This window comes from Lottia gigantea (assembly GCF_000327385.1).
Source record: "Lottia gigantea unplaced genomic scaffold LOTGIsca_44, whole genome shotgun sequence".
Lineage (NCBI taxonomy): Eukaryota > Metazoa > Mollusca > Gastropoda > Lottiidae > Lottia > Lottia gigantea.
The window spans coordinates 1,601,184-1,626,106 of record NW_008709540.1 but is presented as its reverse complement, the minus strand read 5'-3'; the positions used below and the strand labels follow the sequence as shown (position 1 = coordinate 1,626,106).

At 35.1% G+C, this 24,923-nt stretch overlaps 3 protein-coding genes across 3 annotated transcripts in view; all 3 read right to left on the bottom strand.

The window, feature by feature from the left end:
• Positions 1-857: 857 nt before the first annotated feature.
• On the bottom strand, positions 858-8,319 carry LOTGIDRAFT_233858 (hypothetical protein). Its single transcript, XM_009060801.1, has 6 exons — positions 7,997-8,319; positions 5,801-6,047; positions 5,434-5,523; positions 1,907-1,931; positions 1,286-1,535; positions 858-945 (listed from the first exon to the last, which is right to left on the bottom strand). The coding sequence occupies exons 1-2, from the start codon at positions 8,267-8,269 to the stop codon at positions 5,835-5,837; spliced, it is 486 nt and encodes a 161-aa protein (XP_009059049.1). The 5' UTR covers positions 8,270-8,319; the 3' UTR covers positions 858-945; positions 1,286-1,535; positions 1,907-1,931; positions 5,434-5,523; positions 5,801-5,834.
• A 1,288-nt stretch (positions 8,320-9,607) lies between these two features.
• LOTGIDRAFT_233857 (hypothetical protein) lies at positions 9,608-20,632 on the bottom strand. Its single transcript, XM_009060800.1, has 14 exons — positions 20,553-20,632; positions 19,484-19,641; positions 18,926-19,047; positions 18,367-18,497; positions 17,494-17,666; positions 16,917-17,041; positions 15,230-15,363; positions 14,355-14,521; positions 13,593-13,717; positions 13,134-13,261; positions 12,150-12,325; positions 11,712-11,845; positions 10,161-10,306; positions 9,608-9,713 (listed from the first exon to the last, which is right to left on the bottom strand). The coding sequence occupies exons 1-14, from the start codon at positions 20,602-20,604 to the stop codon at positions 9,643-9,645; spliced, it is 1,842 nt and encodes a 613-aa protein (XP_009059048.1). The 5' UTR covers positions 20,605-20,632; the 3' UTR covers positions 9,608-9,642.
• A 1,606-nt stretch (positions 20,633-22,238) lies between these two features.
• LOTGIDRAFT_123634 (hypothetical protein) overlaps positions 22,239-24,923 on the bottom strand; it is a gene marked incomplete at both ends in the record, with an annotated part of 17,758 nt that continues 15,073 nt past the window's right edge. Inside the window, one exon of the mRNA XM_009060799.1 lies at positions 22,239-22,557. Within this exon, the coding sequence (XP_009059047.1) occupies positions 22,239-22,557 (319 nt within the window). The remainder of the gene's footprint in view (positions 22,558-24,923) is intronic.

The following is a 24,923-nucleotide window of genomic DNA, read 5'->3' as shown; positions in this document are numbered from 1 at the left end:
TTCTGACAAAGAGATTAATATTTTATTCAGACATTCTTCAAGACTATAAAGAAACAACACTTTTTATGGATATAGACTTCTATTTATTACTGAACACAACGTTTCATTACACATACAGATAACGTTATCAAGTCACTTGATAACAAATAAGAGTTACGTCCCTTTAGCAAAATTTCTTCTTCTGAAGACGAAGAATTACTATCCATCAAATTCAATTCCATGGGCGCAGACATTTTGAACTGTCACGTGACTACGCATGCGTACATAAATTTACCTCTAAGCAGATAGCTTTAGTTACGCACACACACAAGCATTTGTTCATTCGTGGAAAAAATGATCAAACACGCATGATTTTCAACTTTTCGCCACGAATGATCAAAATCTTACATAAAGTTACCCGCACACGGAAGCTATCGCCTTTTTCCTGCGCAGATGACTCGGGTGTGCGCCGGACTAGTCCATGGCTCAGTTCATCTTCATTTGATCCATTTGATTATTATATATTTTGCAATGCCTTATATACAACTCAATTAAAGGGAAGCAACTATGAATGAAATGAAACAGAACAGCAATTGATTGGTTAGAACAAAGCATGCTGTTTAGTACGGAAAAATAATGCAACAATGTGTCGATGTGGCACTGAATGCATGAAATATAACGGTCTCCTCGCTAAGGCAAAATTAATCGGGAGATGACACTTGATGTCACTTTGAACGAGTCTTTGTCATTTCAACATCCTCGTTTGGTAAAGGGGTGTATCAACTAAGATCCCATATGGAGAGCCCTCATAGCTAATATCCCTACTGCTTAATTGATATATTCATTATGGGCGACAATTGTTGGAGTTATAACAACAATAAAGTTATAAAAAATAGAATTTTATTTAAAATAACTAGATGATCTCTGTAAATATATTTCTCTGTTGATTGAATTCAAAATAAACTTTCTGAAATAAAAGAGAAAAATATGTTAAATTTGCTAAAAGTTTCTGGGATGTATTTCGGGCTTCACTCCTTAACAAAGAAATCAGCCAAATGTACCAGCTTTGACTAGTCCTTGGTCCAAAAGAGGGGTGATATAAAGATACAAGGCGATATGGACTATTAAGATGGACCAATATGGTGACACAGCAAGCTGTTAAACATGTTGATTATTTTAGCATTAATTGTGATAATGACCATCAGAGAATTCATACAAGATGATGATCGACTGTTGTCAGACAAAAGATTTGTTAACCCAGTATAAATATAGCTGAATAATCAAAAATACATTTATGAGTTACCTACCTTGACAGTAGCCGCCACCATTTTGTTACTAAATTTAGAACATCATTCCCATTCCCATTCTCATAATTGGGTTGAAGACTGGGTTGGCGACAGCAGCAACTGGGTTGATCATGGGGTTAGCCATGGGATTGATCATGGGGTTAAGCATTGGAGGTACAAATGGCATGATTGGAAAAGCTGATATAGCTACGATTAAACAGGACATAACGATAACAATTTTCATCATTTTGGTAGATTTTTTTTTGGTAACTGAAAAATAATAATATTTATATATCATTGTCACGTATAACTGAATCGCCAGGAAGAACGGCTATAATTAAGAATGTGTACCAGCATTGAATACATCATCTTCATCATCAAACGTCAAGCTGGTATTATACCATGGCTGCAATAGCCACTACACGGAATGCAACGATTTAATTGGACGCTTGTGAATAGAGACCTTATATTAGATATTACTAATGCTATCTAACTTAAGGCCCTTCTCGAATTCTTATAAAATTTTAACTTTCGTTTTAAATAAAAGATTGTCAAGTGGTGCATGGTTTACTGGTTTACTACAATGTTGGAATTCAAGCCACTGGAGACGAACTACTACAATAAAATCTCAATGTACTTACCAGGTATGACTGTGTATCTGTGAAGTCAGGAGATGTGTGACTAACTGAACTACACTCAGGGTTTATATAGTCAGAGGAGACAAATAGACATCCATCATCCTGTCTCGACCAGTACTTACGTAACTACAGATAATAATTACAATAGAACATGACCAATAAATTATTATGACCCTTCACAGGATTGATTACTCATAGTTTAAAATATTGCTTTGTTTCTTTTTGAAAAGTAAATTATATAATCCCACTATCTGAAGAATTTCTTTTAAGAAAGAAATAAGAAATTTTACACGATAAAATTTGATTTTTGAGAAATGATCTTGTAAATTAAGGATGTGTATTTATATATCTGAAGATCGTATATACTCTGAGTAACAACATGTTCTTTTGAGCTCTGTTTTAATATTTCTAATTCAACTATCATCCAAACCATTGCAAATATATTTTCATTGAACACCTAATTGAATTATTTCCATTTCATTTCACAATTATTAAAAGTGATTTGACTTCAAAGTTTTATTTAATTTCATGAATAAATATAGTAAATGTGAAAAAAAAACGAAAGTAGACACATCATGAACCAATAATTTGTGAACATACAAGTGTGATTCATATTATTACATATTTATTGTTCTGTAAAATGAATTTTTTTTTTTTACCAGAGCAATTTGACTTCAAAGTTTGATTTAATTTGTAAAGGGACATAATAACATAATGCGTTCTTTTACAAACACAACATGAACCGATAGTCTGTGAACATTTATTCGATAATCTTCTAAAAAATCTTAGCGGCGACAAATGAGTAACATGAGTGTTTTTCACGAACGGAACGGTTTTTGTTTCGTTCTGCCTAGGAACATTGTAAAACATAGACGACAAATCTGACCCGGAAACTGGGTTCGATATCCCATCCAAATATCACGTCAGGGGAACTGGGTAGGGCAAGATTTATCAGATTATGTAAAACCATTCTAAAAAATGTGTGAAATGATATATTTTTCATGAAAATTACAATGTTATATTTCTGACTCGGGGTGTTCGTCCACAGAACGAAGAAGATTTGATTATTTTACATTTGAAATAAGAACAAAATAGCTCGCATATCGACTGAAAATTACTTTCTGCAGAATCTTATTCCAACATCTCTCACTACTGGTTGGAATTTTCAACTATCAAAAGACAACCATAGACTCTCAGTAGTATTATGAAGTCGATATTTTAATTTATTCAAAAATAGTTGCGTTTCTGTAAACATTGTGGTCGGACTGTAATTTACAACCAAATATTAAAGGGAATGCTAAGAGGTTTTCTTTGCTATCTCTTTCAAACTAAAAAAACATTGAGATACTGTTTCGCAGGAAGATATCTATACCTTCTTTCTGCCATTTTTAAAAATGATTATGGTGGAATTAAAGCTTGGTCTGCTCTTGTGAATAAAAGGAATACTATGACGATGTACAAGAATGAGACAGTTATAATCTTTAATCGTCCCCAGCACAGACAATATTTGAAGAAAAATTTGTACTTTTTTGTACTGAATTGTGGCAGTTTATGGCACTGGCCAGCGTATTGTTGTCATTTTAGTTTTTATGTTTATATATCATACAGAATTAATTTCCATATATTTCATTAATACCCGCTCCTCCCTATCCATAGACTACCTTCGATTTGTTCAGTTATAACAAAAGATTATACGTATTCTTGAAATTAAATATAACTTATACAAATGTAATGTCCCTTGAGGGGATACATATTAGTCGTTCCTTTAGATCGACCGACTTCACGCCCTGATTTATCTCCTTTGAATTATTGAAGCGACAGACGTCAAGCTATTATGAACTTCGTACTTATACCTTGACTGCAAAAAACCAATATAGTCAAGCACGAATAAGTCAATGAGTGCCCTCGACAGAAAAGCTGTAAACATTATGGCTTCGTATTTAGAGACTTTCTGTCGAGGATTAAGCATCGCTAGCATACAATCACTGCATTTACAAACTTCCGTCATACTAGAAAGGTAGCTATTGCAGTCAAGGTATACGCACGAAGTTCGTATTAGCCTGACATTGTGAAGATGCATTCCCACATCTATAATGGACGATAGACTATATTGTCGTCACACTTCTCACTTTCCGCTAACATTTATGCTTACCCACAAAGACTATAAACAATGTATCTTATAACTTCTCTAAGATTATACATCTGAGCCTGAGCAAATACCTGCTTTAGTCTCGAAACAATAGTACTACAACTTTTATAGGGCTAGGTTTGTTCATAATAATTCTGGACCACTAAAAGGTCTATTTACCACGTCAAATTAAACTGCACCTCATTCTCAGATACGTTTACAATATTTTTTTTATTTAAAATGATATTGTAAAGAAAAGTCAAACTTATGGTAATTGCGTTAAATGATCATTCTAGAGTGAATAAAGTCGGTAGGGGGTCAGTGAAGGTCAGAATTATGTACGAACTCGTACGCATTTTTCGTTTCACATATATATCCCTTCAACAATATAGCTCAAAGCAATTTCAGAATATGATGATGACAGATGCAGACAGGGTGTTCAATTTCGTTGTTGTTATAGACATTTGGCTTTAGCTGTAAATTAAGATGTTTTCCTATTAATCAATTGCGTGGTAAATAGACACTACCGTAATTAAGGTCTTGGTACCAAAGATGGTATTGAATTGAACACTTCTACATCAGATTATGTATTGTGGCTGGTGTTAAAAACAGAGCATGTTCTACCTTCCGGAACTCATGATGCCCCTCTGCGACTGGGATTGTTAACTTGAAATCCATAAGGGTTTACCTGATAAATATTAGTCTTGAGTACCACTACAACTTGATAAGAGCCGTACATATAGGAGGTCAGTTAGTTAGATGCATGCTCACTTACATGAAGTTCCAGGATTCAATGCTAGTAATTGAGGCCCCTGTCAGTGATGGAAGTGTTCACATGGAAAGAGCTTCAAGTCGTTCGGATGGGACAATAAACCGAGGTGATCTGACCTCTCGACAGTAATTTCCCCCATTACATGTTGTTGCGCGTCATTATTAGCCTAAACTCATTTCAATTCCTTTAATTTGATAGAAACTGGCATATAACCTAAGCTTCGTAAGCTTCAAGGTTTTGAATTTCGATTCTCAATTCAATTTTATGGATGCCCAGTGCAATATACTTTCTGTCTGCATTCCTGTGCCATTTGTCGTCATTACAGATCAGTGAGGATTCAATCCCTTCTATCTGCCATTTCTGTAAGTCAAAGGGAAGCAACTGTGTTTAAATTACATTTCCATACTACAAGGTTTGATATGATCCGTGAAGCTGAATGGAAGACTCAACTCGATCTTTTCTCTTATCTTTCGGGGCTTCAGCTTGCATGACCTCGGGAATACCTGATGCCAAACAGGGTGTGTCAAATCGGCATCCCTTTCGGAGAGTCCACAATGCTAATACTGAATACGTGTATTGTTATTTTAGTTTGTTCATGGGGGAATTGTGAGAGGTAAAACAAGAATATAAAAAGTTAATAAAAAATAGAATTTTATTTGAAAATAACTAGATGATCTCTGTAAATATATTTCTCTGTTGATTGAATTCAAAATAAACTTTCTGAAATTAGAAGAGTAAAACATTTTAAATAATACGCTGGAATACGCGTGGGGCGTTCAAGTTGTATGTCGTAGAAGAGTAGTGCTGACCCAACTGTATCAACAATATAAGAATGTGGTTAAAAAAATAAGAGATAATATTTAGTTAAGTTTGAATGTTTGTGGTTTCTTTTGATAAAGATAAAAGCATCTACCGATCGTCAGTCTTTTGGTTTTGTCTCTTACGATTACACTGTATATCAATTAGAGACAATGAATAAATTCATTAGTTTACATACCTTGACAGTAGCCGACACTATTTTGTTACTAAATTTAGAACATCATTCCCATTCCCATTCTCATAATTGGGTTGAAGACTGGGTTGGCGACAGCAGCAACTGGGTTGATCATGGGGTTAGCCATGGGATTGATTATGGGGTTAAGCATTGGAGGTACAAATGGCATGATTGGAAAAGCTGACATAGCTACGATTAAACAGAACATAACGATAACAATTTTCATCATTTTGGTAGATTTTTTTTGGATCTGAAATGAAAAGATATTTATATGGTAACATATTTCAGAAGAAGCTCTTGGATTCCAAGTGTTGATCTCTCTGAATCGTACATAACATAAATTCTTGCTGCTCCCTGATGTACAGTATCCATGTATTCTTAAGGATTCCTAATACAAATGGATACTGTTTTGCTTTTGGTGCCATTCGTGCATCATTTACTATAAATGTTACATTTCAAGCAAATAACTAATGCTAACTACACGACAATAACACCTCAATGTACTTACCAGGTATGACTGTGTATCTGTGAAGTCAGGAGATGTGTGACTAACTGAACTACACTCAGGGTTTATATAGTCAGAGGAGACAAATAGACATCCATCATCCTGTCTCGGCCAGTACTAACGTAACAATGCTTAATGATGAATTCCGGTTGTTTAGGGACGTGTCGTTGTGTAATATTAATAAATATTGTACATCAGAATCTTGTCATTACACGCCTTTGTCAAGTTTTACATCAATTATTTTTCTTTGTAGGAAAATATGATTATTGAAGATTAGGGTAGGGTGCGGCCAATATATCCTTGCCATAACCCATTATACTACTGCCCAAAGAAAATATCCGACAGAATTGAATTTTGCCAATTATTTGAAAGGGGCATCATTCATTGTAAAAACGTCGTAAATAAAACTGAAAATATTTTTAATGAATAAACCCAGTGCTAACGACCCGAACCACAAACCGAAACCCAAAATACAGACAAACATTGGTAGCAGCTAATGAATTTTTCACATGAAGAAATATGTGTACTTCATCAAACTGAATTTTTCTTAAAAGAGTTGATTAAAACCGGAGTATACAATTGAAATTTAAGGGACAAATTCGCCTTCCGTTTGACCAATTTTACTTTAGTCTCAGAAACGGGAATTTTTTAGCTAAGCTAATCAACAATAGAGTTCACAGCTCACCGCCTAAATTTGAGCTTCCATATGTTTCAAGAATTATTCGCGTTTGAAAGTTAAAAAGACGAGTCGTCTTTTATCGAGACACGGCAATATATAGTAAAAGACATCTATAGAAATAGGAAAATGAATTCCTAGTATGAGATATGTTTGAAGGAATTATGCGATTTTCGTACATTTTTAGAACTTCTGAAGACTATTTACATATATTCAAGACCCAAATCAACCCCCACAAATATCTAAAATTTTTAAAAACGAACAAACACATTTCTTTGACTCTTCCTTTTCTGATTTGGCCCAAAATAAGTATTCCTTTACACGAATTGGTACCGTGAATTATTTGTTTTAATCTGTCACGAAGTCTACGGAACATTGATGAATACAGAAATCACAAGAAATAATAATAATATTACTTTGAGCAGAAAATAAAAATAGTCCCTATCGTAAAAAAAACAAATTTATTATATTTGAATTTTCCAAAAGTTTTTGTTGATATATTCGTTGGTTATTAGTTCATTTACGTATTTGAAGGAATACAATGCATTTTCATTTATTTATATATTTTTTTAGCATATTTTACTGTCTGGACTTCAACCCTTCAACTAATGTCAAATTGCTTAGAATTATTGTGAAATATCGAAAATAATTCAATTACTATTTCGATGGGTATGTTTTTCAAATGCTGAGGGCGATAGCGGCTCTATGATTCACTTATCAAAACAATTATATCCTCTGAAGGGTCATAATAATTTATTGGTCATGTTCTATTGTAATTATTATCTGTAGTTACGTAAGTACTGGTCGAGACAGGATGATGGATGTCTATTTGTCTCCTGTGACTATATAAACCCTGAGTGTAGTTTAGTTAGTCACACATCTCCTGACTTCACAGATACACAGTCATACCTGGTAAGTGCATTGAGGTGTTATTGTTGTGTAGTTAGCATTAGTTATTTATGTTATGTACGATTCAGAGGGATCAACATTTAAAATCCCAGTCACATTATTCTCCTACCTTTAAATTATACTTCTTGGCTATAACCCTCCAATTGTTTGCACTTGGTGATATATTATCATATAAGCATCTTCTCATTTCAGATAAAAAAAAATCTACCAAAATGATGAAAATTGTTGTCGTTATGTTCTGTTTAATCGTAGCTATGTCAGCTTTTCCAATCATGCCATTTGTACCTCCAATGCTTAACCCCATGATCAATCCCATGGCTAACCCCATGATCAACCCAGTTGCTGCTGTCGCCAACCCAGTCTTCAACCCAATGGCAGCCATGTTCCCAATGTTCTAAATATAGCAACATCATGGTGGCGGCGAATTCAAGGTAAATAACTCTCAATTCACCTTTATCTGCCATCATTAAACGACCAGAAGGCTGTTGTTCTCGGTCCTCAAGTTTCGAATTCGTTCAACTATAAACGAAGACAACGATCCTTCGATATTGACGAAAATAAAGACGTTCTCAAGCAGGAAATAGATATGTTGAAGAGTTACCCTGATGTTTTTTTATTCTGTGTACATCATGCTACATTTCTATAGTCCCCCTACTCTAGAACGACTATATTGACACTCGGGAATGCATCAGGGCATCAAATATTTGTGGATAGAATAGCACTGCCTTACCATCTGCATTCCGAGTAAGCCATAGAAACGCAAGGAAAGGAATCGTGAAGTTTTTGTTCATTATTTAACCATTAGCTCCAAGCTTTAGAGATCAGCTCACAAACGATGCAAAATCTGCTCACTCTTTGGCTTTCGTCTGGTGCATTTGTCTTTTCGGGAGTCCACAATGATTATTAAGTTTACCTGATATATTCTCTTACTTAAACCATTTTCGATACATTTTTATCAAATACCATTTCTCTCTTTCAGGCGATTGTTCTCAGAAAGATTATTTTTAATACAGAGAAACATTACAGAGATTATGTAAATTTTATTGAATAAAGTTTAAATTATTGCATATGTCTTGTTGTGTACAGAATTCCACTGTCATATGTATTGGGCCCTTGTGGGTTTTGTAATATTCACTCTCCCAGAATACCTGGGGGCGCTCTGAGTTTGTCCAGTATGTTTCTCTCTCATGAAATCTACCTGATGCATTAATTTGAATAGATTGCAAAGAGAATATCTAGACACATATCTGCACTGGGTCAGAAAGGTACCAATGAAATTGTTTGTGGTCTGAATCCCAGTGATAGTTGGGTTTTTTCTTCAAAATCTCCTGATCAACTTTTATCGCAAGAGCCGAATTTTAGGAGGAATAATACTTGTAATATTAACGTTGCTCGTAAGAGCCTTTAAAAAGAGGAGCATATTCCAAGCAATTACACACACTTGTGATGTACTTACCTCCCTTTAACAATAAGTAATTCTCAAGGGAAAATGCTCTTAACCCGAAGCTTACTGCATCTCATAGGAATGTTCTGTTCAGTGAACACGGATTAGATTAATACAATTTATGAACTTCACTTGAATCAGAACAATCTGATAAAGATACCGCCGATTTTGGCTCAGAATGCAATGTAATAACCTTTCCTACGACAGAATTATGTGACTGTGCCAAGCATTGTCACTCAACAATATTTACATTTTTCAGGAATTAAAAAGTTATATATAATGTACACATTTATTAGGTCTACACAAAATATTCAAATGTTGAAAACGATCAGCGATGATATCAATAAAACCATTCCATTTATTCTTCTTTCTACAGTCTCTCCTGCAATATATAGATACAGTATATAATTAAAAACAGGTGAGAGCCTTACCTACTTTTTCATCCAATCAGCATTGGCTAAACATTCTAGTGGAAAATCAATCATTAAGTGTTTTCAGTCATGTGACACAGCTAGAATTTGGTTATAGGTCTCGCGACCGTGCTCATTCTTTAAAATAAATTTTACTTGATATGATCTAACTATTACATATATTATATGAATAAATATTCCTGCTGTATTTGACTTATAAATGTTTTTATATGACCAGGAAGGGATTCATAATTAGTAATTTGAACAGTGTAATGATTACAATATAACTCTGGTATATATAATTTGAACTGCCTTTTATTATACCTAAATGAATTGTTCATCTTGTGTTTATGATTCGAATCTCCATATACATATGTACAATTTTCGAAGATTGACTATTTACATATTTAAAAACTTACCACCAGAAGAAGGAAATGACGTTGCAGGTTTTTCACAGACAATATTGGCTTTAGCTGAACACGATACATCATTGTATCTACCTCCATAATACATCACAGCACAGTCCTCATTTCCACCAAAATCATTAGGTTCCCCTTTCCAGACACTGAATATTAAACAAAATCATTGATTTCCCCTTTCCAGACAGTGAATAATAAACACAAAATGATTGGGTTCCCCTTTCCAGACACTGAATAATAATCAAAATCATTGGGTTCCCCTTTCCGTTGAATAATTAACATGAAATCATTGGGTTCCCCTTTCAAAATTTATAGGGTTCCCCTTTCCAAACACTGAATAATAAATACAAATCATTGGGTTCCCCTTTCCAGACACTGAATAATAAACACAATCATTGGGTTCCTCTTTCCAGACACTGAATAATAAACAAAATCACTGAGTTCACCTTTCCAGACACTGAATAATAAACAAAATCATTGATTTCCCCTTTCCAGACAGTGAATAATAAACACAATCATTGGGTTCCCCTTTCCAGACACTGAATAATAAACAAAATCATTGGGTTCCCCTTTCCGTTGAATAATTAACATGAAATCATTGGGTTCCCCTTTCAAAATTAATAGGGTTCCCCTTTCTAAACACTGAATAATAAATACAAATCATTGGGTTCCCCTTTCCAGACACTGAATAATAAACACAATCATTGGGTTCCCCTTCCCAGACACTGAATAATATAAACACAGTCATTGGGTTCCCCTTTCCAGACACTGAATATTAAACAAAATCATTTGGTTTCCCTTTCTAGACACTGAGTAATAAACGCAAAATCATTGGGTTCCTCTTTCCATTGAATAATTAACATGAAATCATTGGGTTCCCCTTTCCAGATACTGAATAATAAACATAATCATTGGGTTCCCCTTTCCTGATACTGAATAATAAACACAATCACTGGGTTACCCTTTCCAAACACTGATTATTAAACAAAATCACTGGGTTCCCCTGTTCCAGACACTTAATAATGAACAAAATCACTGGGTTCCCCTTTCAAGACACTGAATAATAAACACAAAATGATTGGGTTCCCCTTTCCAAACTTTGAATAATAAACAAAATCATTGGGTTCCCCTTTCCAGACACTGAATAATAAAGGCAAAATCATTGGGTTCCCCTTTAAAAAATTATTGGGGTCCCCTTTCCAATGAATAATTAACAAAATCAAATCATTGATTTGTAAAGTGTTAACGAGCAATTGTTGGCCGACATACGACATGGGTAACTTACGCTCAACGTTTCATATATGAACGTTTAAAGATAATCGCTCTTCACTATGCAATTCAAACATGTTTGCAAGGAGAGCGCCACCGCCTACTTAGTTGTGGGTTTGTAAACAACCAATAGCACACAGTTTTTAGTCCCAACCGAATGTATAGATGCCTTTTTTCATTTCAGTGCATCAGACTTGCATCACTGACAAGGGGGACACCAGGTTGGAAAATATTCGATCCGTTGATCCAAACCCTGGATTTTGGAAGCACTGATGAACTTACATAAGAGACTTATCAGGAACGCCATTAAATGAATTAGAATATTGCCACACCCCTTCAACTTGAGCATCAGTTAAATCTGTCCACCAGCCAGTGGTATCCGGGGGTAGAGACATCAACTGTTGACTCACAAACATCTGGAATATAAAACAGTGAGTTTTTTCTCTAACGGATCCCAGGAAATTATGGCCAAACTAGGAATTTCTCTTTCTATTCCTTTCCTATATATTGCAGAGTCTATAGGAAAGACGAGTCGTCTTTTAAACTGTCTAACTTGGACAATTCTGGACACACAAGAAGGCTCAAATTTCAACAGTGACCTGTGAACACCATTACTGATTAGCTTAGCTAAAATAAATTCCCGTTTCTGAGACTAAAGAACTATTGGTCATACAGATTCCGATAGATCCTTTTAATGAATTGTCTCTCCTGTTTACTTACATAATCGGCACTACTGAGAGGAGCAAAGAGAGTCGCGTCTCCACCATTGGCCATCTGGATACACTTGTCTTTAGCATCGTACCACGTGGTAGTCACGTTATCATCTGTACTACTAATATAATAACACATACTGCTTTCAGCATCAGGCATTGTCCAGCCTTTAGGACACGGTAAGTCTTAAATAAAACAAAAGGAATCAAATACAAGTAAGAATCATTGTCATACTTACAACCATTTAAATAATTCTTTCGCGACATTTAGGGGTAGAGATCACATTAAATAACGGAACACAATTTTATATGTATTCTACTCCTTAGTTTTATTACATACTACGTTTCAACAATTTACATTGTCATCATCAGTTCACTTCACCTGAAGATGACAATGTAGATTGTTGAAATGTAGTGTGTAGTAATTTTATCATTTAAATGTTTCCATCTAATATATTGAATAAAAACCCCACGTACTAACAATCCAAAACCGCAAAACGAAAGACCAAAATGACAGTTTGACAATGCATTGGCAGTAGCTGATGTAGAGATAAATTAGTATTGGACTAAATACAAAATGAAGGAAATATATAATTATACATATGTATATGTCAAAATATCGCATGGTTAGAAGGGAATGATCCAGCTAAACTTTGTATAGGTCAACATAATGATAATGAATAAGTCAATGAGACCAGACATTCTAACGTGACGCTGAACTGGAAACACAAAATGATCCCTTGTTTCATTTTTTGCTTTTGAAAAAGGTAAAAGTGAGCAATTGTCGGTCAATGTATTGAGTTGCAATGAGAAAGGGTGGCTGCCATCAAAAAAGAATTTGTGTCGTGATCTTATGAGTCTCTATAAGTATTTTTATCCGACACGGCAAATATTAATGAGGTGTGGTCCCGTGATGACCAAAGATTGAATCCTCTCTGACAACCTTTGTTGACTGCGTTTTGACTATGACTGTCAGAATATAAGATAGACTCACTGACGGACTGGATCTGACAGATATACCCAGCATTATTAGAACAGGAATAATCATTATAAACACCATCCTGGCTGATAGTAGCACAATCTTCTTTACCAATATAATCATTAGGCTCCTGGTTCCAATTTCTAAAAATATAAAACTTTGGAGTAGTATACAATTGTGCTGATCAAGGGTTTTTTTATCTTCCTGAAAACTGAAGGCGAAACCTGAGAAGCATATAGAAGTTACATAATACTGCGGAAACACTTTGCAGAATCCATTCGGAATAGTGAATTCTTTCACCGAGGTTATAGTGGGAGCGTCGCAAAGTGGTACGAAGAGTCCGAAAGCTTGGGAACCAGTGATCTCATTGTTCACCAACTTAGCTTTCTAACATCTCTAACTAACTGGAGAGATGACAGTATCCTTTTATCAAGATAACATCAGGGAGGGTAGTGTAAAATTAGGATTACGTACATTAATTTTATATCTACATCAGATTTATCTGCCCATGTCCAAGAGTTTGCTCCCTTTAATTTTCTGGATAATCCTGTCCAAAAACCAGTCACCTTTCTGTTAAACGTCTGCTGAGTGACCCAATTCTGAAGAATATACATTTTATAATCAATCATGTATTCAAAGTTTGTCCAAATATGTCAAAATAAATATCAAAGCAAACGGTATTTGGCCCAAATCCCATGCTCACAATGTCAAGTTATTACGAACTTTATCTTATACCTTGACTGTAATAACCACTTTTCTTGCATCACAGATTTACAAAAACTGATATATTGTCTATCATCCGGAGGAAGAATCTTTCTAAAACTCAGAGTATTTTTAAGCTTGCAATCTATCCATCTAAAAGATCACGTTAGAGGGCGTTAACATTCTTCATTCAGTCGAGAGTAAGGTAACCAGTGGCGGCGCCAGCATCCTGAGACCGGTGGTACAAATAGCGGGCAGACTGGGGAAAAACTGCAAAGGTTAATATTCAAATGCGGCAGCTTTGTTGAAGTGATTTTTTGGAAATTAGAATCGATTTGGTGCATTGCAAATTTTGGGGAAAAAATATCAAATTCATAAATTTGTGAGAAATTGGTTGGGGTTGGGTTACATTTTTGGGTACAAACTATATTTTGGCAAATGACCTCCTCCCCCACCAATGTATCGGCAATAGTGTCACCGCTTAAGGTAACACTAATACCTGTCTTAAATATTATATTATTTGTAAGATCATACCTTTTCATCTGAACTCTGTATTTTGATTAGATCGCCGCCATTTTGTTGACAATGTTGTCTGGCGTTCGATTGTGTCATTTTTTCATGAGCATCAAATAAATAACATTTATGACCTGCTCTCGTCCAGCCGCCGACACATCCTAGCTCTTCATACGTCGAAAATTCACCTAATGATATATAAAATTACATCGATCTTCATTACAGTAAATTATTTGCGAGTAGTTTATGTTTTAGTTTTTTTCGAGTTAACAGGAGATTTTGATCTATCCTTTATGAGAAGGTCCGAAATGTCATTTGATGAAAGAAAACCATAAGGGCATGCCGAATACTGATCACGTAGGAAGAAAACAAAATATCTTGAACTTATTTGCAATTCTGTTTTCCGATTGGTTTCGGTATATCTTAATACATGTGTTACAAACTACGTCTAATACCTTGACTACAATAACCACCTATCTTGTATCAGCGGCCAGCGAATCAGAACAACTCGATTAAACATACACCCAAATTCTTCACAGTCTTTCTTTCAAGGGTTCTAATTGGCTGTATTTGCCATTTGCTATATTCCAATCATATTGGGAAGGTGGTTATTGCAGTCAAACTATATTAGTCGCAGTTTGCAATAACTTGACAATATGAAGAAGAAAACATGTATGATATCTATTTTAAGAGAAAAATAGCTGAAACTTATTACAATTTTCATAGCATTATATTTCAATCTATAGCGCAAAGAAGGGTCTAGGTCGTACATAATTTATAAAGAGGGACATTTCTCTCATTTGCTTCCTTTATGCTACAGTATTGCCTATCACCGTTTACACATGTACAGACTTGTAGAGGTGATACATTAATGTGATATAAAAACTGTCACTTACTATCAGTTACTTTCGATTTGCAGATATAATAATTCTTGTCTTTATTACATTTACCATACGATATATGACCGTTACCGTGGACAACCCCACATTTATCTACTAGAGACAGCTTACTGGGGGCTTTATCCCATTTTCTTAAAGAAAAAATTAATTGAATAAGTGGGTTATACCATGTTCTTTAAGAATAAATGATGATTGCGGATTAACCTATAGGCAAACTAGGCAGATGCCTTTCGGCCCATGACAAATTTTGTAACAGTAAAAATTAATCAATTAACAAATTTCCGCAAACCCGTCGAAAACTGTCCTACTAGGATCGTGATGTGTGACAATCAACTAAATTGTTTGAGCCTAATGGTGATGAATGCCGATATCGTGCATACGATTGATGCTGATGATTGATCTGTTCCTGAAAAAAAAGATCGCAAACTTCCTGCCATAGAATTGTAATCACACCATACCCCCTCCCTAAAATGAGAAATTAGGTCCTCTACCGTTCGTTTGCCTACGGCCCAACAAGTCCAAAATCCGTTTTCTCAAAGTAATATATATGTTCTTCGGGATAGATAATTTGATTGTTGGGTTATCTCATAGTCTTGGTTATCTCATAGTTTTAGTCATCTCATAGTCTTGGTTATCTCATAGTCTTAGTTATCTCATAATCTTAGTCATCTCATAGTCTTACACATCTCATAGTCTTACACATCTCATAGTTTTAGTCATCTCATAGTCTTACACATCTCATAGTCTTAGTTATCTCATAGTCTTAGTTATCTCATAGTCTTAGTCATCTCATAGTCTTGGTCATCTCATAGTCTTAGTTATCTCATAATCTTAGTCATCTCATAGTCTTAGTCATCTCATAGTCTTGTTCATCTCATAGTTTTAGTCATCTCATAGTCTTAGTTATCTCATAGTCTTAGTTATCTCATAGTCTTAGTTATCTCATAATCTTAGTTATCTCATAATCTTAGTTATCTCATAGTCTTAGTTATCTCATAGTCTTAGTCATCTCATAGTCTTGGTCATCTCATAGTCTTGGTCATCTCATAGTCTTAGTTATCTCATAATCTTAGTTATCTTATAGTCTTAGTTATCTCATAGTCTTAGTTATCTCATAGTCTTGGTCATCTCATAGTCTTAGTTATCTCATAGTCTTAGTTATCTCATAATCTTAGTTATCTCATAGTCTTAGTTATCTCATAGCCTTAGTTATCTCATAGTCTTGGTTATCTCATAGTCTTGGTCATCTCATAGTCTTGGTCATCTCATAGTCTTAGTTATCTCATAGTCTTGGTCATCTCATAGTCTTGGTCATCTCATAGTCTTAGTTATCTCATAGTCTTAGTCATCTCATAGTCTTAGTTATCTCATAGTCTTAGTTATCTCATAATCTTAGTTATCTCATAGTCTTAGTTATCTCATAGTCTTGGTCATCTCATAGTCTTAGTTATCTCATAGTCTTAGTTATCTCATAGTCTTAGTTATCTCATAGTCTTAGTTATCTCATAGTCTTAGTTATCTCATAGTCTTGGTTATCTCATAGTCTTAAAGATATTTAATTTGATTGTTGATTTGTAAATGGTGTTTATAGAACGTTCTTAAAGATAACAATCATTCTTTTAATCCGGACATTACTTCCATGCGGTACATCTTATACAAAGTTATTTTGAGAATTTTAACTTACAAGAAAGTTGTATCAGCTGGTCCGTCTGTCCAGACATACTGTCCCTCTGTTGTCTGATCATTGAGTCCGATCCACCAGTTGATGTCTTGGACTTTAGACGATGATAAATACTGATTGATCGTAGTCTAAAATATAAAATATTTATTAAAAGGAAAACCCAAACATAAGCGATCCCAAACGCAAAACCGAACAGGCAATACACTGGTAGAATATGATGAAATATTCATATTGGGAAGTATATCAACCAGAAATGGGTATAATTGTAGTCCTTATTGCTTATAGATACAGTTGTCGTATAAGTGAACATCTGCCGAAGAAAACGCAGATCAAAATTCTCATAGATTTCTTCGAAGAAATCGAGGAGGCTGGTGTTATTGTAGGCCTACTGACAAAATTTGTCTGATTACGCACGCGAAGCGTTTTCGATCTTCATTAGCCAAATGGAACTTGAGCACAATACTAAAACCCATATTTCAATTATCAAGCAATTCTCCCAGGGGCCACATTTTCTATCACAAAGGGAGGCAATAAAATTATTCAAGGGACATAATACTGATCAGCAAGGGAGGTAACTTACGTATTCAGCTTGTGAGTTGATGCTAAGGAGAGTGGCTGCCTGTCCTAAACTATTCATTGACATACATTTGGCGAGAGCATCCATCCACGTTAGAAGGTTGAGGGGATCCTCAGTAAAGCTGATATAATAACAAGAGTCTGTGGAGGATACCCAATCTTGTCCACAGTTGCCATCTACAAATAAGGAAAGATTCAATATCAAAATACAGCTATCTTTGCGGTCGAATGCTCCAACAGATGATTTTGATGGCTTTTTGTAGAAAATGGCAATAATTCTTCATAGTGCCGAACCTTTTATTTTAAAACAACACCCACAGTACCCACACCCCCACATATTCCTAAACTTGTGAGAAATAACCTTCGATGGATGTGATATAACGTATCAACACGATATACTGTATATGTTTCTGACATTAGGTTGGGATAATTAGGGCTGGGTAAAATGATTGAAATAATCGATTATCGTTGCTAGGAATTTATAATTTCGATTTTCGATTATCAAATTTCATAATCGATTATATGTCAAAGTTACATTTTCTCCACTGTACCCGTTTACAAGTAGTTATATCTTAATATATAATTTCCCTTCAGCACATATCATACCCACAATAAACTATAATAACCGATCAAAACGAGAATATACTTCTATGACACAAAAATAACCCATGAAATTAAGAATTTTGGCATGTTTTTAATTTTTTATTTACAGGGTTTTCTCAAATGAATTATTGCGATTATTAATTGATTATTGATCGCCAGTCTACCATCGATGATTGCTCTCAATTTGGTTATCGATACCCAGCCCTAGGGACAATATGGATCTGTAAGCGCATACATAAAAAATAGTCTCTCTCCAACAACCTCTTCTACCTACCTGCAGGTAATGGATATTCACAAATAAAACCTAATTTTTTCCAACACATTTCATCGCTCATCTTGCCTTCGTAGGACAGAGAAACACAGTTCTCTACGTGTCGGTTGTCGTCTGGCTCGACATTCCATGTTCTGCAATAAATATATGTGTGTTCGATGTCTACTACTACTATTGGTTGGGGATGATGTCCGATTCGGTGCGAATTTTTCTTTTTTTCAAATCCATATCACAGACGTTGAATCGATATCTATTATTGCTAATACTTTTAATCTCGCCAAATGCTTGCCCATGAATAGTCCATGAATCAATACAGTTCTTGGTTTAAGGAGGTTGGTTTATTATAGATTAGCCACTACGGGACCCTTTTCGATGCCGGATTGCAGTTTAGAGAGAATGTCGGTTTATTGAGAGTTTTGCTATCCTACAATTCATCATCGTTATCTTAAAAACGTCATCAAAAATATCTTTGAAAAACATGTTCTTCTGTGGTGTTCTTATAAAGAACAGTTGTATAGTCCCATAAGTTTTGGAACGACAAAGATAGAGATGTATTACTTACAAAGCATCATTGAAAACCTCCTCGTTGTCACCCCACGTCCAAATTCCAGGATGACCAATCTCATTTAGATCTGTCCACCAACCATCAACTCCATATTTAGACACCAGTTGTACAAAACTATTCTGAAAGATAGACAGACAGACAGAAAGAAAAAAACTATATTTTTAAACGATAGCAACTCAGGTTTACAATTAAGTATCCTTTCTACCAGCTGTTCTTCGACCAAACCTCTTGGCATTAATTTTTATTGGATCAAGCGTACCCATTTACAGCTGGTTCGACCGGAACTGTGAGTAAATATGGCGTATTCAATGTCATCGAACTTTCACACGCTGACCGAAATTAGAGCACACAACAACCATTTGTTCAATCAAATTACGTTTTGTATACAACTAACGCTCTAACCGCACGTGCTCCAGAACTCCATAGAGGTGGCACAATCTCAATCTGATCTCAAAGAGACAATTGACGTGTCATCGGGCTGATGACCCTACTGGTTGACAAATCTGCCCTATAGATATTGTTTATTTCATATATATATGGACATGCCGGGCTTACCACATCATCGCCATTTTCAAATCTAAGGAGCGTGGCATCTCGACCTGTACAATCTTTATTGGCTTCACTCCATGTGACTTGATAACCATTCTTCACCAGTAGACACATTTGTCCAGATCTTGTCCAGTCTTGATAACATGATTGTTGTGTGGAGAAAGCTGAAAGGTAAAATTGGTGTGAGCATTTCAAATGAGACCAAAGGTATTAGCTGCTGGTTCTTTATTGCCATTTCAGAATGAAAATCCTACATCGAGTTTGTTATCAATGGAATAAGAATGGATTTGTGTTACTGATTATGTGAGGTAAATGGATTGAATGACTTTCTTAAATGAAGAAGGAATAATGAAACCAATCTCACATCTGCCTATTGCAGATAAATACATCGCACATCGGTTTTACAGACAATGTAAAGGATTGTCTTCTGTAAATGAAGTTCGCTGATTTAAGTTCTGTCACCTTGTAACCAAAATGATTTGGTGATTAAATCCCTTTCAGCAGACAATATTGTACACTTAAAATACCCCTTCACTCACACGAGGATGACTTAATCTTAAAATGATTGATTTAATTATCAGATAAGTGATCTGAATATTAGCACTGTTGTAATACTGTTGAATGGATTATTCTTTCAAATTGCAAGAACAGTGAGCTTTTAACACCTTATTACCGTAAGGCACATTGGGGCTTGGTTTATTGTGGTCAACAAGCCTGAAGTGCTGACTGACCCTGTAAGTTTTGCTGGTATGTACATGGGGTACAGGATGTGAAGGGTTTGGGAAGTTTCGGGGTTGGATATCCTCATCATCCTAAAACAGTCACAGAGTTACCCGAATAACTAGTCCAAATTGATTTTAGAAACTATGTTATGGTGTGAAAGAGAAGGTTCACTTCATTTCATGCCAAATATAAAATAAGAGAAAATGTCAGTATAAAATAAGAGAAAATGTCAGTATAAAATAAGAGAAAAAGGCCAGGATAAGGCCTAGTTTGCGATATCAGCATCCGCTGGAAGCGAACGTTAACTTATCATCTACCACCAACCAGGATAAGGGAAGGTGTGGCTACTTACCATGATGAAAAATAAATATGAATAATAAAAATCGTGAATAATTGAAATCCATTTTAAATAACCTATGTTCTATGTTCTATCCTACATCTTTCTAATCGAGTATCGGTGTTTATCAGGTTGTTTTATCGCTATCGGGTGATAACGGACCGGAGTATATAGTCACCAACCATCAACTAGTAAAACATTGATAACTTATCATTGGTGTTTGGAAACTATGAGCATTAACGGGTCGATATTCATTATGAGATACGTATAAATCCATCATTCTGGAAAACCAAGTGACAATACTATACTATACTATCTTCACAATAGTCCTTTAGCGACTAAAGTGGGGGGATATCTTCACAATGTTCAAGCTATTACGAACTTCAACTTCGTTTCATACCTTGATTCCATTAGCCACTATTCTTGTATCATGGAATGCGGCAATTTGATAAGATTGTACGCTAGCGAATACAGCCAATCAGAGTCCTCGACCTAATAGATTGATACAATATGGCTTGTGGTTCACAGACTTTCGGTCGAGGGCTCTCATTGGCTCTATTTGGTCGCGTCGCTGCATTGACAAACTTCTATGATACAAGAAAAGTGGCCATTGTATTCCAGATATAAGAAAATCGAATCCCACTGGTCTAATTCAAACCAACAATTGAAAAGGTGTATTTCAACATAGATCAGTTTCAACGGACTTGATAAACTAATCTAATGCTCCCCGGAATACACCCTTTGATTGAGTCACATAATTCTAGCGTTGCAGAGGAAAGAAATGTGATTGACTGGCGGCGTCATCAAACAGATGATTTTATAGTGCAGTCTTTAGACCATAACTGGGGTCGCTGAACTGAACATATGGATGCCTATATATAGAATAAAATTTCCGTACAAGCAAGACAATTCCGACAAAATCTCGTCCAAAGTATGGCAAAATCGAAAGTAAAAGTTCTGTAGTAGTGGACTCCTCCATATTTGGCTGTGGTCTGAATATCGCTCATAGTTAATTCTGCGATCTGACCTCAGAGGTCGAATTGTCCTGTATAAAATACTGAGCTAACATTGTCTTGAATCTCTGCTAATAACATGTCCTCTTTATAAATGTTTCCTACTGATCATCATTTTTGCCCTGTTCAGTTGAAAGGCGTATACAATGAACGCTTGCACTAATTTATTGATGTCTATGCTAGCGATCTGCAACATATTCAGCTTTGCGGAAACTGCCGAGGATTGCTGTATGCTGTTTGGCCGTTCATGGGAATGTTCTATTTATAACTCTACGGCAAAACCCAGTTGGCTATTTCCACTTTCGATTTCAACCTGAGAACAGCTCGAAGAAATTATCAATTCTCTGTAAGTATATTGAGCTTGTTTTAAATTGTGAAGGTGATTTACAATATATAGGCCTACCTTGTTCAGTGCATAGGCGTACGGGCCGAAGGCCTTTTGGGGGGCAGACTGGATTGCTCGAAATTTTCCCACGATTTTTTTTCTATGTTTTTTTGGATGTCCAGTCTCGGGACATCCCTTGAATTTTTGACCTTTTACTAAGAAAGAAAATAATTTGCACCAAAAACCTTAGTAAAAGCCCAAGGGTAATAATTTATGATTTGGTCAGGCTTCGGATCACAAATAAACAACTTCAAGCCAAGGTTAAACAAGATTAAGAATTTGATAATAATTAGGAAAATGACTTTAAAATATTTCAATTGAAATTAAATAATTACCTCTCTGCCAAATCAGGTTGAACCAAAAAATTTGACTACCCGGTACAGTAAGTAGTAAATTGACTTCCCGGTGCAGTAAGTAGTAAATTGACTTCCCGTTGCAGTAAGTAGTCAATTGACTTCCCGGTGCAGTAAGCAGTAAATTGACTTCCCGGTGCAGTAAGTAATAAATTGACTTCCCGGTACAGTAAGTAGTAAATTGACTTCCCGGTGCAGTAAGTATTAAAGTGACTTCCCGGTACAGTAAATAGTAAATTGACTTCCCGGTACAGTAAGTAGTAAATTGACTTCCCGGTACAGTAAGTAGTAAATTGACTTCCCGGTACAGTAAGTAGTAAATTGACTACCCGGTGCAGTAAGTAATAAATTGACTTCCCGGTACAGTAAGTAGTAAATTGACTTCCCAGTACAGTAAGTAGTAAATTGACTACCCAGTACAGTAAGTAGTAAATTGACTACCCTGTGCAGTAAGTAATAAAGTGTTAAAAGGATCATTTCTCCGACTATTTTCCGATTTCCAACTGTCGAGGAAATTTTAACGTGAGACTACCTCTCCTTACAGCAACCATTGCTTCTTTATATTTCAGTTTGAAAACATTGGATAATATTTAATGACTCACAATGGCGACCCCACCTCATTGACAGTGTTCAATTTGTTTAGAAGATTTCAAACAACCAAAATTTCTGGATTGTCATCAAGGTTGAGAAATGGTAATATCAGAGTTGAGTAAAGGTGATATCAGAGTTGAGAAAAGGTGATAACAGAGTTGAGAAATAGAGATATAAGGGTTGAGAAATATTGATATCAAGGTTGAGAAATAGTGATATCAGGGTTGAGAAATAGTGATATCAAGGTTGAGAAATAGTGATATCAAGGTTGAGAAATAGTGATATCAGAGTTGAGAAATAATGATATAAGGGTTGAGAAATAGTGATATCAAGGTTGAGAAATAGTGATATCAAGGTTGAGAAATAGTGATATCAGAGTTGAGAAATAATGATATAAGGGTTGAGAAATAGTGATATCAAGGTTGAGAAATAATGATATCAGGGTTGAGAAATAGTGATATCAAGGTTGAGAAATAATGATATCAGGGTTGAGAAATAGTGATATCAAGGTTGAGAAATAGTGATATTAGGGTTGAGAAATATTGATATCAAGGTTGAGAAATAGTGATATCAGGGTTGAGAAATAGTGATATCAGGGTTGAGAAATAGTGATATCAGGGTTGAGAAATATTGATATCAAGGTTGAGAAATAGTGATATCAAGGTTGAGAAATAGTGATATCAAGGTTGAGAAATAGTGATATCAGAGTTGAGAAATAATGATATCAGGGTTGAGAAATAGTGATATCAAGGTTGAGAAATAATGATATCAGGGTTGAGAAATAGTGATATCAAGGTTGAGAAATAATGATATCAGGGTTGAGAAATAGTGATATCAAGGTTGAGAAATAGTGATATTAGGGTTGAGAAATAGTGATATCAGGGTTGAGAAATAATGATATCAGGGTTGAGAAATAGTGATATCAGGGTTGAGAAATAATGATATCAGTCTTGAGAAATAGTGATATCAAGGTTGAGAAATAATGATATCAGGGTTGAGAAATAGTGATATCAAGGTTGAAAAATAATGATATCAAGGTTAAGAAATAATGATATCAGGGTTGAGAAATAGTGATATTAGGGTTGAGAAATAGTGATATCAGGGTTGAGAAAAAGTGATATCAAGGTTGAGAAATAATGATATCAGGGTTGAGAAATAGTGATATCAAGGTTGAGAAATAGTGATATCAAGGTTGAGAAATAGTGATATCAGGGTTGAGAAATAGTGATATCAGGGTTGAGAAATAGTGTTATCAGGGTTGAGAAATAGTGATATCAGGGTTGAGAAATAGTGATATCAGGGTTGAGAAATAATGATATCAGGGTTGAGAAATAGTGATATCAAGGTTGAGAAATAGTGATATTAGGGTTGAGAAATAGTGATATCAAGGTTGAGAAATAGTGATATCAGGGTTGAGAAATAGTGATATCAAGGTTGAGAAAGAGTGATATCAAGGTTGAGAAATAGTGATATCAAGGTTGAGAAATAGTGATATCAGGGTTGAGAAATAGTGATATCAGGGTTGAGAAATAGTGATATCAGGGTTAAAAAATAGTGATTTCAAGGTTGAGAAATAGTGATATTAGAGTTGAGAAATAGTGATATCAAGGTTGAGAAATAGTGATATTAGACATGAGTAATAGTGATATCAAGGTTGAGAAATAGTGATATTAGACATGAGTAATAGTGATATCAAGGTTGAGAAATAGTGATATTAGAGATAAGAAATATTGATATCAAGGTTGAGAAATAATGATTTCAGGATTGTGAAATAGTGATATAAGGGTTGAGAAATATTGATATCAGGGTTAAGAAATAGTGATATCAAGGTTGAGAAATAGTGATATCGGGGGTGAGAAATAGTGATATCAGGGTTGAGAAACAGTGATATCAGTCTTGAGAAATAGTGATATCAAGGTTTAGAAATAGTGATATCAAGGTTAAGAAATAGTGATATCAGGGTTAAGAAATAGTGATATCAGTCTTGAGAAATAGTGATATCAAGGTTGAGAAATAGTGATATCAGGGGATCCTCAGAGTCGAC